Source organism: Blennius ocellaris (genome assembly GCF_963422515.1).
Source record: "Blennius ocellaris genome assembly, chromosome: 16".
Classification (NCBI taxonomy): Eukaryota; Metazoa; Chordata; class Actinopteri; order Blenniiformes; family Blenniidae; genus Blennius; species Blennius ocellaris.
In genome coordinates, this window is record NC_137665.1 from 15,717,906 (window position 1) to 15,735,504 (window position 17,599).

General features: G+C 40.6%; 2 protein-coding genes across 5 annotated transcripts; both read left to right on the plus strand.

The window, feature by feature from the left end:
• The first annotated feature begins 813 nt into the window (after positions 1-813).
• Positions 814-2,342, plus strand: LOC308141167 (migration and invasion enhancer 1-like). Its single transcript, XM_080511213.1, has 4 exons — positions 814-928; positions 1,147-1,244; positions 1,325-1,401; positions 1,487-2,342. Exons 1-4 carry the CDS (start codon positions 900-902, stop codon positions 1,568-1,570), a joined length of 288 nt encoding a protein of 95 aa, XP_080367339.1. The 5' UTR covers positions 814-899; the 3' UTR covers positions 1,571-2,342.
• A 5,934-nt stretch (positions 2,343-8,276) lies between these two features.
• slc4a1a (solute carrier family 4 member 1a (Diego blood group)) lies at positions 8,277-17,208 on the plus strand. 4 transcript variants are annotated; one of them, XM_080512195.1, is made up of 22 exons: positions 8,321-8,389; positions 9,025-9,128; positions 9,457-9,524; positions 9,636-9,691; positions 10,763-10,878; positions 10,953-10,999; positions 11,084-11,249; positions 11,345-11,480; positions 11,565-11,634; positions 11,731-11,773; positions 11,858-12,042; positions 12,170-12,377; positions 12,521-12,724; positions 12,809-12,957; positions 13,048-13,242; positions 13,368-13,613; positions 13,724-13,813; positions 14,358-14,524; positions 14,616-14,857; positions 14,936-15,105; positions 16,135-16,308; positions 16,382-17,208. In XM_080512195.1, the coding sequence occupies exons 3-22, from the start codon at positions 9,498-9,500 to the stop codon at positions 16,430-16,432; spliced, it is 2,742 nt and encodes a 913-aa protein (XP_080368321.1). In that variant the 5' UTR covers positions 8,321-8,389; positions 9,025-9,128; positions 9,457-9,497; the 3' UTR covers positions 16,433-17,208. The 4 variants fall into 4 exon arrangements, with proteins under 4 accessions (XP_080368323.1, XP_080368320.1, XP_080368321.1 ...); XM_080512194.1 differs by lacking the exon at positions 9,025-9,128 and having other exon boundaries at positions 8,279-8,389; XM_080512197.1 differs by lacking the exons at positions 9,025-9,128; positions 13,048-13,242 and having other exon boundaries at positions 8,277-8,389.
• The last annotated feature ends 391 nt before the right edge of the window (positions 17,209-17,599 follow it).

Sequence of the window (17,599 nt, forward strand, 5' to 3'; positions counted from 1 at the left end):
ACATGCTGTAACCACCGTCTTCCACAGACATTACTGTCCCAGAAAAGGAGAGGAAAAATACAAAAGAATCACAGTTCAGCAGCGGGTCATGAAATTAAAGCAGGAAAATGTTGACAGTCTTGTGAGTTTGTGACATCTTGATGGATGTCTTTGATTGTATCCATGCATGAGCGATTCAGAGATTTACTTTGCCTTAATAAACTTAAATCCAGAGTCATAAGGAGTGGATCCAGAATGGGGAAAGTAGAATTACTATTCAAACTCAAAATATTACATATATCGGTCCAACTGAGAAAGTGACAAATGTTTGCACAATACAGTCCAACTGGAAATGTGGGGAAACAATCTTATATGTCAGTCCAACTGGGAAATCTGCAGTTACTGCGGTTACTCATCAAAAGAGCACGTATGTATCTGTCATGGCTATTCTAAAATATTCGAATTTTTTTTTTGTCAGCTTATGCGGATGCTAAAAATACTCGAGATGTCATTTTCAATCATTAGGTGTGTGACTTTCTTATTGTCATGTGAACACACCTAACTCGGAAGTATGGTATACTCGAAGTATACTCGACAGATTTCCGAGTTTCCACCTGGATGTATGTGCTATAAATCGGTCATATACCTTGTTGAATATATTACAGGTGTACATCTTATGAGATATAATAAACAATAATATTTATGCAATGTGAGTCCGCATTGTCTGACCGCTTCTTTGGGGGTGTGATGGGTTTTAACGCCCGGACAGCCGGGTCACAGCCGGGCACTCTCGCTGTAGCGGAGTGATATAAACCCCACCCCGCTCAAGCGTTACACAAACAGCTAGGAGCGGCGACAGCGGAGCGCACGGAGCTTTAACAGAAGAGAAGAAGCACTCTAAACCCGGAGCAAAAGCCACCATGGGGGTGAAAATTAACGTCGAATACTGGTAAATGATCTATCCCTCACTTCTGACGCTCACTTTCAGGCAACATTTATCGGCTCCCTTCCTTTTAAATCTCAGTTTCAATGCGGTGGTAGTGTAAGATTAGCGTCACTGAGCTAATTTTAGCAGCTCGGGTTACACATGAAAACATTGTGTGCTGTTGAAATGTCCCCAGCAAAATGTGTGTTTTTTGTTTTTATTTTTTTTAATCAACCGTTTAGCGGTAGGTGAGGGTACGAGCCCCGCTACCGGGAACTCGCCTGTGCGGTGCGGAACGAGTTTCCAGAGGCGGATGTGTCTGGCTTCGTGGGGAGACAAAGTAAGCGCACACCAGTCACCTCCTGCACTTTAAATTCAACACTTCATAAAACTGATTTCTTCCTGATGCGTTTGTTTTAGGCAGCTTTGAAATTGAAATCAATGGACAGCTGGTTTTCTCCAAGCTGGAGCTGGGTGGCTTCCCTGAAGATGATGATGTAAGCGACATTGAATTGTATTTAAAGTGTAATTAACTGCAGAGGATGTGGGGATTTAGCGTGGGTGTCTGTGTGTCTGTCACAGGTCATAGATGCGATCCAGAATGCTCATGATGGAAAGCCTGTACAGAAGATCACCAAAAGCCGTGCGCCTTGTGTCATCATGTAAGCCTCCGTCCAGAAGCGTCCAGTGTGGAAACACCATGTCCCATCTCTGGTTTACCAGCGGAACCTGTTGTGAAATGGGTTGGATGAAGCACTACTCTGATGCAAACCACTAAATCCTAAACCCCGCTCTGCTTTCTTGCCCCCTCTCTCTCTGCTCCCATCGTGGCGCTCCTGGATGTTAATGATTACTGTGGTTTAAAGTCTTCAAGGCGACGGTATGATGTATCCCATCCTGGAGTTTCCTGATTGGAGTAAAGATAAGAGAGGAGGGGGGTGATGTTTGAAGGAGCTGACCTCCATTTTTCTCTGAACTTTGCTGCCACATGTTCTCAAACTGCCTAAAAGTTTCTTTTCTGTTCATTAATTTCACATGCAATTCCTTGTTTTAAGTAACGCACACAATATGAAGTACATTTGGGAGGCAGTTTGTGTCTCGGCACAACCCTATGCTGCAATAATTCGTTGCGTTCTTTAATTTCGATCAATTGAAATGCCCTGTTTACTGATTTTTACGGGTTTGTGAACGTTCAATGTCGCACTTTTCTGAGAAAAAATACAACGGTTTCTCTCACTTCATGCATATCGATTTGTTTTGTACTTTGAAGGATTTGGTTTAAAAGAAACAAACTGCCTTGAACTTGCCATTCAGTTCTACTGCTGGGGCAGTGATCGGCGGTGACTCTGAAGATCATCACTCACTGATCTGTCAGACTCGCACAGATCACGTGTAGACTAACTAACTGCAGGTTTGGAATAAAGATAATGATCTCTTACGTCTCACGACTGTGACTCTTCCCTTAACACACCTACGTCTGTCACATAACAATGCTTTTAGGTGTGTCTCTGCACATGTAATGCTGACTCCCTCCCCGGGGGATCGTTTGTTATGGGCACATTAAAAGAAGGTTGCCTGGAAACTACTGATGACATTCTTTATTTACCAGCCCACACAATACACTGTAGATTTCATATGTCTTATAGGTTGGATAAATCCATTTGTTCCAGTTGTTGGCATCTTTGTAAAATTCTGATGTCTATATGAATTATTTCAAACAAGCTTTTGAAATCTGATTGTAAAAGATTGACTTTGCAAAATTTTTGTATTGAACTGCTTTTCACTTTTATGTTTGTAAAATCAGAAACCTGTTGATTCAGACTCGCTGAGAAATTAATCCATGCATTTGTTACTTCCAGTAGAACCAGCAGGCGAGATCACATCACTCCAGTGTTTTCTTCTCTTCACTGGCTTCATGTTAAATGGAGAATCAAATTTAAAATCATTATTTTAACGTGTAAAGCTCTTAACTGTCCGGCTCTTGTTATAACTTCAAAAGCTTTAAGCACCATATCACCCCAGTAGAACACTTGGTTCTCAGAGTGCTGCTTACAGGAGGTTTCTAGATTTTCTAAAAGTAGAATGGGAGGCAGAGCTTTCAGTTATCTTGTTCACATCTGTCTGCAGTAAGTGGATTTATGTCTGTATGCTTGTTGATCTCTTTCTCTGTCCTTTCATTTTCCCTCTTTCTAACCTCAAACAGAACAGGAGATAATCTCCTTCTCTGAGCCTGGTTCTGCAAGTTTCTTCCTGTTAAAGGGGAGTTGTTCTTTTCCAACATCTCATCCACCTGCTCATCTCATCGTTGGGTTTTTTGGTGTGTAAGTGCATGTGCTGTATTTGGTGCCATGGAAATAAAATTGACCTAAACTGATCTTTACCAATAGACAGCTTTTTAAATGAGACTTGATAGTGAGGAGAAGAGGTTGAATCACACAGTAACTTTCCTATTTCTTACACTAAGGGGCGCCAAAGTGATAGCCTGCTGTCTGTTGTATTTTGTTCCTGGCTTTCCTTTTTCGAGACACTCTGAGGTCAAATGCAGAGACAACACAATTTAGGAATTACGCAATGGGGGGGGAGGATAACCTATGATGATGTTTTCACTTTGTAGAAAATGAATGTTGCTCTAAAGTATTGCCTAAAGGCTAAATGTGCAACTGAGAATGCTGAGTAAGTCAGAAAGTTTGTTTTTATCCACTATAGGGCTGTGTGGGGGTACTGCAGCTTATCCCAGCTGAGTTCAGTGTGACGGCCCCTCCTCTCCACTAGATGCTCCTGTTTCTGCTGTTGTTAAGTCAATGTCATGCACACACTCACATGTATGGCCAATTAAGAATCTCCAATTAATCTAAAACTCAGGTCTTTGGGACTGTGGGGGGAAATGAGAGTACACAGCACGCCGAGGAAGAAAATTAATACCCCACGCAGAAAGTCCCAAAAGCCCGTATGAGGATTTCTCTCCACTGTTACTGCAGGCATCGCTTGTTAAAAGAGGGTTTGTTGTGTACTCCTACGACCACACAGTGACTAGGTGGGTCTTTGGTGTTCGGCTCTGGCCCTCAGTGATAACTCTTAGCCGCCTGCTTGTTGCAATGCTGATAGAGCTCATTAGATTGTGTTTTTCATGTTGAGCTTCTTAATCCACAAATTCAGTCCAAGTTTATCCTGAGTGGTCTGGATCAGTGCAATGATAGCAGTAATGTTGATTTTTAGTATCAAGAGTTACAAATATATTATTTTGATATATATCTATTTACATTACCTGTGTGTTTCTTATATATATATATATATATATATAAGTGCAATTTTGCCACAAAGCCATGTTTAGTGCCGCCTTCTGGTGCAAAAAACAGTGAAATGTCCCAAAACCCAGGTCATCATGAATAACTTTGAATTTGTGTCTTAAAATTATACTTGTCCAAGTGTTTTGGTTCAGACTAACTTACAGCCCATGTGCTGTAAGTTTGACATATCCTTTATAGATGCTGGTGTCAAATACCAGCTCCAAGTCAGGCATCAAACACATTTTAGTTCAGGGGCCACATACAGCCCAGAATCATCTTGAGTGGACCGCACCAGTGACTAGTGGCATAATAAACTTTAAAGTGAATCTTTATATGTGATGAAAATGTAAATATAACCAAACAATTACTGGCAAAAATCGTTACAATCTCAACATGAAGCGAATTTTAATGAGACCTTCTGGTGCAAAATACATTGAAATGTTAATAAAAATTTTACTTTCAAGAAGTTTGTTCCAAAAATGTTGGTTGTTTCTTTCTTGGTAATTTTCACAATTTTCTAGGTGGTTTGGTACAGGCCGGAATGGAACCTCTTGCAGGTATGTTATGGGCTTTGTGCTCGACACCCCTGAACGAATTCGTCTTACAAAAGTAAATCAGTAAAAGCTACAACTGTAATTATATGAATGTGTGATTTAACATGTGATTTCCATGCAGCTTCATATAGTCATATACATGTCATGATGTCATGCCTCCATTTTCTTTATTATATTACATATTACATCTTATATTTATATTTAATCAAATCCAGGTCAACCGAGAGCCTTCAAAAGTCAATTATTAGTAAATGCAGTCCACCAGTATGCAATCTAATCTTGGTATGAATCCAGCTACTCTGTCAAGGCCTCAGACTTTCATTACAGGCCATTTCTGAATAAACAGCATCATGAAGGAGCTGCAGAGATCCACAGCTCGTTGGAGGGGGACAACCTGTCCACAAAACAACTATCAGTCTGCAGGAAATAAATCAGAGGCCTTTATGAGAGGCTGGTAAGAAGAAAGCCAGTGTTTAGAACAAAGACAGAAGAACTCCCAGTTTGCCATGTTGGAGACCCAAAACTTGTTAGAGTCTGCAAAAGACTTCATCTAATTGAAAATCTCTGGCATGACTTGCAAAATGCTGTTCACAGACATTTTCTATCCAATCTGACTGAGCATGAGCTATTATACAAAGAATTTTTTTAAAAATTAAAAATGAATTAAAATAAATGGTCTCAGCAACAAAACTTCAAATTCATCACATTTTGAACGAAAAGGAGCAGAAGAGAAGATCACTCTTAAAACATTGGCCCCTTAGCTGCCTTTTAATCGCTTTCCATCAGTCTGTTAATGTTCAACATTCTAAATATTTATAGATTTATAGATATTTTTAAGCATTTTATGTGCAGTATTTACAATATACAAATTTTTTTTAAAAAGCAACAAGCAAAAACTATAATTTTCATGTTTGTTCAAATCAAATATCCAACATTTCATATTATTTACAATCAAATAACATTTTCATACTTTATTAACATTGCAGATTTGATGTGTTGCTAAAATTTCAGTGTGTAATTCTCTATTAGCAAAGCTAATAGAGACGTGCCCCCAAAAGACTTGCGGCTCTGATTTGAGCTAAAAGTGGCTCTACAAAGTAATTTACTCAATGGGGGGGGGGGACATTTTTGTACACTACACTTTTCAGTTTTGTTTTTATATGTAAAAAAAAACAAAAAAAAAACTTAACAGAAAAACGTGGAATTTTCCTTCCACTTCACCATTATGCTGCACATTCTGTTGGTCCATCAACTAAAATCTAATTTACATACATTTTACATTTGGAGCTGAAATGTGATCAAACGTGGAAAAGTTCAAGGTGAATGAATACTCTTGCAAGCTACTGGATATGAAAACTGGGAGTGTCTGTATGTTGCATGTAAAGACACATGGACACGGTAGATAGCTGCTACAATATGTGATAACAAGCCTGAGCGGCAGTCACAGTCAGTCGCTGGGGCCCACTGTGCCTCATGGTGGACTCTAATATGTGTATTTTCTCCGAGTTGGGCAAACTAAGAGTTCTTCTTTCTTTATCTTAATATCTCAGCAAAGATGGAGAATCACTTCACGCTGCTGACCTTTTATACAGTACTAACATAAATTCAGTTATCATTGAGATCCAATATAAACTAAATCCATATGCTTGTCATGAATTAAAACTGGTATTAGTAATTACAGTGTTAAAGCTTAGTGCCTTAATATGTTTGCAAGGTTCAAAAGTGTAAGGCTTGTTCTTGATGTGTGGTTTAGGTTGTTAATAAACATTAATACCGACAGGATATTAAATAAATGTATCATTTGTGGTGCTCTATTTATTGTTTATCTTTATATAGTGACTAAATCCAAGGATTTATTTTTCTGGTGACCCTGTTTCCCACACAGAACCCCAAATAGAGTCTTAAAATTTCTGGATATGCAACACAACAGAGAATATGTAGCATTCTAGCACTGTGGAGCTGATATAGAGAAATGTAGTTCATCGCAAACTCAGTAAAACTTGAATTCAATAGAGCAAGAAGGTTTCTGATTCCAACCTGTCTACTGATGGCATCTTCCTCGATGGACTTTGCATGTTCACCCTACGCCTATGTGGGTTTGTTATTGGTGCACCGACAATGCAAAGACATACGTGTTCAACTGAGTACAAATAAGAATACTTCATCACTGCCTATCGGGAAATCCATTCATTAAACCATCGTATTCATTGTTGCCCTTCACTACACATTTTAAGGCCAATGGTGCACCCAAGGATCAAAGGCCTTGCTTGGCCCTAATAACCTGTCAGCATTGAGATTTGAACCATATACAGTATATGACAATAGGTGAGGGTTGGTTTGTGTATTTCTGTTGCTATTTCCTGTGATGGACTGGCAACCTCCATGTTGAACCTGCAATGATGAGATTTCAGTGCATTGAAATAAATGGTCAGTGGTTTAAGCTTAAAGTCAATCATGTAGTTAAAAACTGTAGGGAAGTATAAGCAAGTAGATTGGTAATCTGAATATGCTCTCTCTCTCTCTCTCTCTCTCTCTCTCTCTCTCTCTCTCTCTCTCTCTCTCTCTCTCTCTCTCTCTCTCTCTCTCTCTCTCTCTCTCTCTCTCTCTCTCTCCATCAAATCATGGTGAGGTGGAAGCCTCCCGAGAATCTAGTGTATGAGGCCTCAAAGTGGGCGGATCACTCAAGGATAGAAAGGAACCAATTAATTGCAAAAAGAAATATTGCATAAGTACTGGCAAAAGAAAGCTGTCTCGCACTGCTATAGTATCAGTGTGAGAAAAAATTGAAAAAGTGTAATAGCCCAGACTGCATCTGTATTCAGGTTTGTTGTGTGGATGTGTGATGTAGGCATTTCACAATGTGTGCATCCATCGGATGTAGAGGCTGGTCATTCTGGATCGGCTCCTGCCCTGTGGCAGGAAGGACCTGCAGTGGGTGGTGAGGGTGGCAGGGCACACAAGGAACTGAAAATGATCTCCCCTCGCAGTCGTTTGGATTGACCAAAAAGGCCATCTGTGCTTCACCGGCTCTTTCTGCAGACCTCAAAGAAGAAGATACAGACTCGTGAAATAGCCACAGAGAGATGGCAAAAAAGTATCGTCTTGTACAAGCGATCACTAAATATGTCTGTTGTGTTAAGTGGCTCGACAGCTCATTTAAAATGGTTGGGTACACATCACATTATCTCCACTGAGAGGGAATCCCAAATTCATAAACAAGATGACGTAGAAAGATGTTTTTATCTTGGTACTATACGTTGCCCCTTTTCTACCCTCTTCGCCCGCAAGGTGCCCCTCAGACAGGACGGAGTTTAGCCGCCTGGTTGATGGACTGGGTTCGGGCTGCGAGGGCGGAGCGGCCAAACTTGGGCTGGGATATCCCTGCGTCAAGGTGTTTCTTGCTGATAGGGGTGTTTGTGTGTCACACACCCCACCCCCTGGCCCGGTTGCCTGGCAACCAGAGGAATCGTGGGGTGCTTCTCCGGCTTCGACGTAGTTTGGTGTGGGTGTTCCCGCTCTTCTGTCTCCGTACTCGTCTTTTCGGCTCGTCCCGGCTCAGTTTGTCACTGGGGTCTGTCGAGGCTAACAGTGCAGCGGTCGCCCTGTTTCCAGTCCTGTTTCCAGGTGGGAGTACCTGCGTACAGGTAAGGGTGTGGTCTCTTCATCGCTAGCGTTAGATATATGATGGGATACGAATGGAGTTGAGGGCAAAGGTCAAGTAAGATACTGCAGGTATCTAGACGTATCACTATGATCTAGGATTATGTTCCTTATTTAAGGGTGTCATTTACAGTATTGAGATGCAAGTTATTTACTAGGAGAGCAAACAAAATGTCTGTAATGCATATTATAACCATATTTTAAGAATCATATAGATTTTTTTGCTTGCGATTCAGCTTTTAATATTACTGTTACAGTTATATATTTCAGTTTGTTTATAGATTACTTTTTCTCACCTTGAGTCGATGGACCTGTTTAGTCTGCCTGGAATCAATAGTTTAAGACAAAAACAAACAGAAATGTGTTCAGTTGTTTGATATTTCATGGAAAATCGGAAATGTAATCCACAAAAACCACACCACAGTGAAACATTTCCTGAAATATATTGTTGGGAATTTAAGCATTTCTTTCTAAATAGTTTGTGCTATTAGTATGATCTTGACTTGCTAAAATTTTGAGAGACAATTCACAGTACTGTAAATGGAGAGTGACGAAGAGTGTGGTTGAAGGGTGTGGCCCCAAAGATAAGGAGATGTACGTCTTCTATTTGAAATTATAGTGCGGCTCGCTTTCTCAACGGCTGATGGATTATCTGCTGTGAGGGCTGGCTCCACAGACAGTCTAGAAATCCATGTGACTGTTCATGTAAAGTTCCTCAAAAAGGTGCAAAACCGGTCCTATTGTAAACGTGCATATGACAGAGGAGGATGTCACGTAAAAACACCAAATAGAGCTGTCTGTAGAAGAACATTGTGATCGCTACCTTAGCACAGTGCGCATTTTCTGTAGATCCCAATGCAGCACGATGAACATGCCTCGAAAAAAATGTCAAACTTCAAATTTACGACCTTGCTTTTATTCAATTTTACTTGCTGTATTTGGTGAGTCATCCATTATTTTTAATTTGTTAAACGAATGTTACATGTATTTTGTTTGGTTACATTCTTGTTTTATGGGGTGTGATTACTGACGTGGTCATTTTGTGTCTTAGGGAAAATAGCTGAAAATTGGAGGACAGACAAATCAACACCCATGGATAACAATTTTAGTTTTGAGGAGGTTGGTCTCTCTTTTTCCTTTTTCTTTTTTACCAGTTTCTGTTGATAGTGGCATTGACAAAAAAACAAAACAGATATGAAGACTATGTTTTTCTATGTTTATCTTATCTAGGCAAGTGAGATGTCATACGGAGACAATGACTCAGCCTTCCTCTCTCCAGTGAGACCGTGAGTTCTTCATCACATATACGGGATGTACGATCTGTGTGTTTGCATAGAAATTCTTGCCTTGAAAAGAGCTTGAGCAAATGTACTAGAATTGTGTGCCAGAGCCCACCTATGAAGCCCATTCAGCTCACTTCATTGCTGTAACTTTATTAACTCAAGCTGCATTGACTAAAAAATATACCAACTTAGTCAGATCATGGGCAAACAGTTAACAGATAACACATTGGGTGAAAGTCAATATTAGAACTGCTCGTGACTGATATGACACGAATACAAAAAACACAATACAAACTTAAGAATTTCATTCCTCTAATCAAATTGGCTAAATTACACAAATGAGATGAATGTCAGCCTTGTTTTACTTCTTGTGCTTTGCACAAGTGGCAAAACATTATGTTAGACTTGATGCTGGTGAAATAATGTTTGTACTCCAAGTATAAGAAAAGTTATGACAGCGTCAGTGAGGGCATGGGCCTGTTGCAGCATGTGACTGGAGCTTGTGGTATTGAATCCCACTCCCCACAAATCCCACTGAGGTTTCAGTCAGTTTGGCGTCCTTGAGCCAATTCTACCATGTAGATCTTACCATACCATACCAACCCTGTGAGGGAGCAATTGGAAGAAAAAAAAATTGAGAAAAATATAGAAGTTTCCCTGCATTGTAAATCAGGGCCATGGTTGCGCTGCTTTGCTTTGGACATTCCCTAGAATAGAAAGTACACCTCAAGACTTAAAGCAGCTTTAACTCAAACGAAGAGAAAAAAGTATCATTCTAATAGGTAATGCAAATACTGCCATCTTGTGGTCACTTGTAGAACTGCATGAATGATTGCGCTTAGTTATCTTATGCTAAGACACAACACTTGCCAACTATAGGTCCAATATTTCTAAAGTTCGCTCAAAATGCATTAAAGTAAGTAGTTTCACCAGAAATAAAATACATTGTTTTATACATATATGATATTTTCCCAAATTGAATCAAACTTAAAACGCCAGAAACACATGTGACTTGTTGTCTGTTTAACTTGGTCACGCTCTTAATGAAATCTTCCTTTCCTCTGCACCACCAAGGCCTCCACCAGGCCAGAGTGGCATGATTGAGCTTCAGGGTGAAGTGGAAACAGAGGAGGAAGCAGAGAGGAGTGAGCCTCTCTCGACAGCCATCGTCATTTCCACTGTTTCAGATGGTAAATGTTTGTGACGATCCAATCTACCTTCAATTACATCTGCACAAATTACATTGTCTACCTTTGTATTTCAGCTTTTTTGAACCTAAACACCAATGCCACCACAAGAGGAGATGCTCAAGTTAGTCTACATTCTTTAATTTTACACACATGATATACTCTGCTCTATCAGGACGCTTTTACTGACTGCATTGTGTGACCACAGGCCTATGTGGAGCTGAATGAACTCCAGGGTGGCCTCTGGCAGGAGACTACCCGTTGGGTCGGCTATGAGGAAAACTTCAACACTGGAACGGGAAAGTGGGGAGCCTCCCATGTCTCCTATCTCACATTCAAGAGTCTGATCCAGCTGCGCAAAACGCTGAGTACAGGTAATTTTGAAAATGAAGCCAACATCTGAGGAGATTTTGTTGTAATGGGCTGGATTTAAACAGTTAAATACCAACCAGTACAACTGTTCCATCAGGCGCAGTCATCTTTGACCTGAATGCCACCAGCCTGTCCTCCATTGCCGAAAAAGTGGCCGATGAGCTTGTGAACAAGGATGAGATTCGCTCCAGTGACCGAAATGGCCTGCTGAGAGCTCTCCTAATGAAACGCAGGTAATCCAGTGAGTTTGCTCTGCAATACAAAAAACAAGTCAACAGTTATTTACACTTTATGGTTATTTTTTTCTGTCCTTTCAGTCAGACTGGGGCTCCGGAAGTTTCTGCCACTGGAGAAATTCAGATGCAGACCTTTTCTGTGACAAAGAAGGTACATCATTTATCCTTTTCTTATGTCAGTATTTCCTTCTTGAATGAACACAACAGATATGACATTCATTGTTCTGCTGCTGTCTCACTTTTGCAGAGAGAAAGCTCTGACAACATGGAGGCCTCGATTGTCCTTGCAGGTATGTTTGAGTTATGTGGTATATTGTTTTTTTCCTGGTGTGTGTCAAGAAGACAATGAGGCTAAGAGATACCGTTTTCCAAAGGTGCCCTCGACTTCCTTCAGAAACCAGTGGTGGCTTTTGTTCGACTGAGGGACTCCGTGGTCATGGAGTCCACTCTGGAGTCTACCGTCCCTGTTCGCTTCGTCTTTGTGATGGTGGGACCCAGCGAGGCACCTGTTGACTACAGTGAGAGCGGCCGCGCCATGGGTGCTCTGATGGCCGATTGGGTGAGGATGACAAACAAAGAAGGGGAAGCAACATATAGTGATCACAACTCAATGACAAAATCCAGTCTATAGATGAATGAATCAGCTGATCTATTGAAGTAAAAGGATATGTTTGTTGCTCTGTTAGGTTTTCTGCCTGGAAGCCTACTTGGCTCAGACCGACAAAGACCTGACCAACGCCATCGCTGACTTCATGGACTGCAGCATTGTCATTCCTCCCACTGAGATCCAAGACAAGGCCATGCTGGACCCCATCATTGATTTCCAGAAAAGGATGCTGCAGGACAGACTCCGTCCTTCAGACACTCGCCTTGCATTTGGAGACAGGGTGAAAGGTCAGATTACAGTGTCTAAAGTAGTGGCTCTGACTGAATGAATGATTAAATAAATGAATGAACAGGCAAGCAAATATCTCTGTAGTATCTAAAAGAGAAATGGAATGTGTACTTGATGTTGACTTCACTTTGTCCTTGTGCAGTTGAAAAAGGTCCAGAGGAACCCAGGGAGGATCCTCTCGCCCGTACCGGCTATCCTTTCGGCGGGATGGTGAAGGACATGAAGCGGCGTTACCGCCACTACATCAGCGACTACACCGATGCTCTCAACCCTCAAGTTCTCGCTGCCGTCATCTTCATCTACTTTGCAGCCCTGTCCCCAGCCATCACTTTTGGAGGACTTCTAGGTAGAGAAGTGTTCTAGGCCAAGATAATGTGTGTGATTTCTGAGGCTCAATTTGTTACATTTGTTAAATTTCTTTTTTCCCTAGCTGACAAAACAGAAAAGATGATGGGTGTGTCAGAGCTTATGGTATCCACCGCCATCCAAGGTGTCATCTTCTGCCTCATTGCTGCTCAACCTGTCCTCGTCATCGGCTTCTCTGGACCATTATTGGTGTTTGAGGAAGCTTTCTATGCTGTAGGCTCAATTTTAAAATTCTTGAAATTAGTCTTTAGTCTGTATTTCTTCATTAAATAAACACTTCCATTGGTTTGTTTTGTGCTGTAGTTCTGCAAGGCCCAGGACATTGAGTACATTGTGGGTCGTATCTGGGTGGGCATGTGGCTGATTGTGATCGTCATCATCATTGTGGCTGTGGAGGGCAGCTTCCTGGTTCGATTCATTTCACGATTCACCCAAGAGATCTTCTCCATCCTCATCTCTCTCATCTTCATCTATGAGACCTTCAATAAGCTCATCAAGGTTTCCATGTGGTTCTACATCCATCCATTCCACATCACCCGACATCATTTACTTCTGGCAAACATTGTCATTGACTTATATTATCTTGTGTTTCTCACTCTAATAACTCACCTCCTCTTCCTCAGATCTTCAAAGCTCACCCACTGGTCCTGAACTACGAACATCTGAATATCTCAGCGGAAAATCCCTTCCACCCAGTGTTCACGGAACACGAGGTGCTCCATCCTGATGGCAATGTTAGCGTCCATGAGAAGGAGCTCGAGAGGGCATACCCCAACACTGCCCTGCTGTCCATGTGCCTGATGTTTGGCTGCTTCTTCATTGCATTCTTCCTCCGGCAGTTTAAGGGCGGTCATTATTTCCCTGGCCCGGTACGATAGATTTTTTTTTAATGTAGCTGTAGTATTCCAACTGGAGATACATTTTTGATAACCATTGCAATTTCCACCTGGGTATATTCTCTGCTGTTTTTCCTCTTCAGCTTCGCCGTTTGATTGGTGACTTCGGAGTACCCATTGCAATTTTCTTCATGATTGCTGTGGATGTCAGCATTGAAGATGCATACACACAGGTAAAAAAAATATATGAAAGGCTGTATTTTTTTAAAGGTTATGCTGTCATAGGTTTTAATGCCAATACAAATTATTACTTTCTCTTCTCTAACTGTGTTTGCTAGAAATAGATAAGTTCTGCTCAACCATCGTTTAAGATGGATGGCTACCTACCACCTGGCTCATTGTTTCTTTTGTTGTGGAGTTCATGATATCTTTGGCGCCCCCTAGCAGAGGCTTACTGCACACACACACACGCACACACACACACACACGCACACACGCACGCACACACACACACACGCACGCACGCACGCACGCACACACACACACTTATTTAATCATTTTGTGTTCGTCCTTTTCATTCAGTGAACAAAAAAAAATATGAATCCTTTATTTTTGTTCAAAATATGTCTAAAATGATATGTCTGGTTTTTCAATTTCCTCAAGGTGAGGAAAAATACATTATCGACTATTAGAAAGTTTGGAAAACAAAACACAAAACCCTTAGAATTTGTCAATATTCATTTTCTTGTCAAATCATTTCATTCTCTCTTCTTTTAGAAACTTGTTGTGCCAAAAGGTGTTGAAGTGACCAACCCCAAGGTCAGAGGTTGGTTTATCAACCCTATGGGGGAAAAGAAGGATTTCCCCATCTGGATGATGGCTGCCTGTTGTGTCCCTGCCATACTCGTCTTCATCCTCATCTTCCTCGAGTCCCAGATTACCACGTGAGTGAAACTGCTACATGCAGTCACATGACTGCCAGCTATGTAAATATGTTTAAGATGACTTTACTCTATTGTTCTTCCTGGATCCCAGGCTGATTGTGAGCAAGCCAGAGAGAAAAATGGTGAAAGGATCTGGTTTCCACTTTGATCTTCTCATTCTGGTGATCATGGGGGGCATCTCCTCCATCTTCGGGGTGCCCTGGCTGAGTGCCGCTACCGTTCGATCTGTCACACATGCCAACGCTCTCACCGTCATGTCCAAGGGCCCCAAACCCGAAATAGAGAAGGTTATTGAGCAGAGAATCAGTGGTATCCTCGTGGCCATCATGGTTGGTAGGTGCTGCCATCTATAGCACTAATGCACTCACTACATCTGGGCCTCTGATAACCATCCTCTTCCGTAACTCGCAGGAGTTTCTATCTACATGGAGCCTGTACTCAAAATGATTCCAATGACGGCGTTGTTTGGCATCTTCCTCTATATGGGTATCACCTCCCTGAGTGGAATCCAGATGTGGGACAGGATGCTTCTGCTCATCACCCCCAAGAAATACCATCCGCCTGAAGCCTATGCAACCAGGGTACTGTTCTTCCTACAATATGCTTTTTATTCTATAATCAATAACATAATCAGACATTTGTTCGAGATTAATGTCCACACATCACAGCATGTAAACCCAGTGTCAACTTTTGGAGGTGTTATGCTCTTTATGTTTACATAGAGACAGCTACAAGAACCTCATGCTCACATAAAAACCATGAATATTCTGTTTAAGTCATTCTGCGAGAGATTTATGTGTAATGCTTACAGCACTGTGATATTCATCCCTGTTTGATTCTGGGCTTGGAGGCCTTGCCTGTGAAGTGTACATATCTTCTCTAACAAAGTTATATCCGGGTAACCCAGGAATATGTCTAAAACCACAGGAAATGGGGACAAATACTGCGCGTCATTATGGTTATAACAGCTAATATGTCAAAATTGTCTTCAATAAATGTTGAAAAAGAAAAGTGAAACCTCTATTCAGATATACTATCTATCTCAATCAGATAGAAAAATAGTTTAAGATTTAATGAAATAACAAACTGTTCACCATCCAAAATTGTCATTGAAACTTCATGAATACAACATTGGATACAATATTTTCACGTGTATCAACACTATATATGGAACTTTAAGAGTTGCGTTTACCTCATTTTAAAGGTGGAACATCCAGTTAAATTTCATTTGGTGGAAAGTGACAAAAATGGCTCTTTTGGTCATAAAGGTTGCAGACCCCTGGTATCGATGATAGATGGAGCCTTTTGAACTTTATGTGACCTCCAAAGGAACATATCACTGCATTCCTTGCAGATTGTACCACAATAGGCACAATATTTGTTGTGTCTTTTTGTGTTTCCTCTGGGAACTTCTGTGCTTGTTTTGTGCATCCCCTTGCAGTTGCTTGATTGACTTTCTGAATCTTGGTTGACTTCCTGACATTGCATTCAGTGTACACAGGGAATGTTTATGAGCGTCTGCGCAGACGACCATGACAGAAACTGAGCTTTGATGCATTTTAGCTTTTGTTTTCAGTCCACCTGTTAACTCTGTACGGCTTTTTGTGCAGGTAAGCACAATGCGGATGCACCTGTTCACCTTAATCCAGCTCGTGTGCCTCGGCATGCTGTGGATGGTGAAGATGAGCTCCTTCTCCCTGGCTCTACCATTCGTGCTCATCCTCACCATCCCCCTGCGCATGTTCATGACCGGCCCAGTCTTCTCTGCCTTGGAGATGAAATGTGTAAGTAGATTGACATATACACGCCTTCTCAGGTTATTTGATGTGCTTGTAATGACCCACGCTTGCGTTGCAGCTGGACGCAGATGACGCCAAAGTGAAGTTCGAGGACGAAGAAGATGTCTAATTCCAGAAACAACACTCAGGCATGAACTTTAAGTGAAGTCAGTTATCTGCTATTTTAAACCAGAGTCAGTATTAGTTTTCTTTTAGGAAAATTACCTTTCATTTTTTTTTTTTTTAATTAATTTTTTTTTACAACCTGTTCTAATATCTGATATTGCTCATATTTTAGTTTCATTTCCTTTTATGTGAAAATAATCTTCAATCTCAAAAGAAATGCTTGTTATTTTATCTATAGTATTGACTATTTATGGACTTGTGCATGAAGTGGTGTTCTGATTCAGGAAAATTAAGTGAATGTTGAGAATGAGAGGTAATTTTCTTTTAAAAGATGGGGTAATCCCAGTTATCACGTTGTTGTTTTTTCCTGGCTTTAAAGTGACAATCGTGCATTGGTATTCTGACTAACCTATGTTGTTATCTTTTAACTTTGAGTTGAGCAAATTTGTGACAGTCAGATATTTACACATGTACCATATTGGAAGAAAATGTGGTACTATCACGTGTGCCTTGTGATCATTCTAGGAGATAATTTAAATTGTGTTGCCTTTTTTTAATTTGATGTATATTGAAATTTTTAGGCTTGTGTAAAGATGGATGTGTGGTGAACAGAGTTTTTGACTTTAAAGTTTGTATTGCGATGATGATAATAAAACAAATTAGCAGATTTAGATAGATAACCATGAATTATATTTGAGTTTCTTCGATGTAAATGCATCGTGTGCTTGAGACACTGTACATGCTTTGGTTTTTACTTTATTAAAAAAACAAAACAGCCTCTATAGGGCTCCAGTCCATGAATACATCAGGAAATAGCATTTCTCATCACTTACAGTCCTTTCACCCCAGTTTTTCTTTAATCCTGCATGAAGAAACGTGAGGTGATGTTCAATGGGACATTGATATCTGCCACTCAGCTTCGCGCTGCATTCAGGGACGGCACGTACATTTCAACTTCTCAATGTCAACATAATGATGTGGTGGAAAATAGCTTCATAGTTGAATTAAAGTGAATAATAATTAGATTTAGAAGCTCTTATATTAACAAAAAGTTCAACTACTTCTTTAAAAATACAATGCACAGGGAAGCATCCTTCTAAATTACATTTGTTTTAATTCTTAATACAAATTCATTAAATCATGATCAGGTATCTTTTGTAATGCACTTTCA

Excerpts from the sequence above, each read along its gene's own strand:
- slc4a1a (XM_080512194.1), top strand. The coding sequence starts at position 9,498 with ATGGATAACAATTTTAGTTTTGAGGAG. Across the intron at positions 12,725-12,808 it reads CACTTTTGGAGGACTTCTAG|CTGACAAAACAGAAAAGATG; the intron begins GTAGAGAAGTGT and ends TTTTTTCCCTAG. Across the intron at positions 13,614-13,723 it reads GTCATTATTTCCCTGGCCCG|CTTCGCCGTTTGATTGGTGA; the intron begins GTACGATAGATT and ends TTTCCTCTTCAG.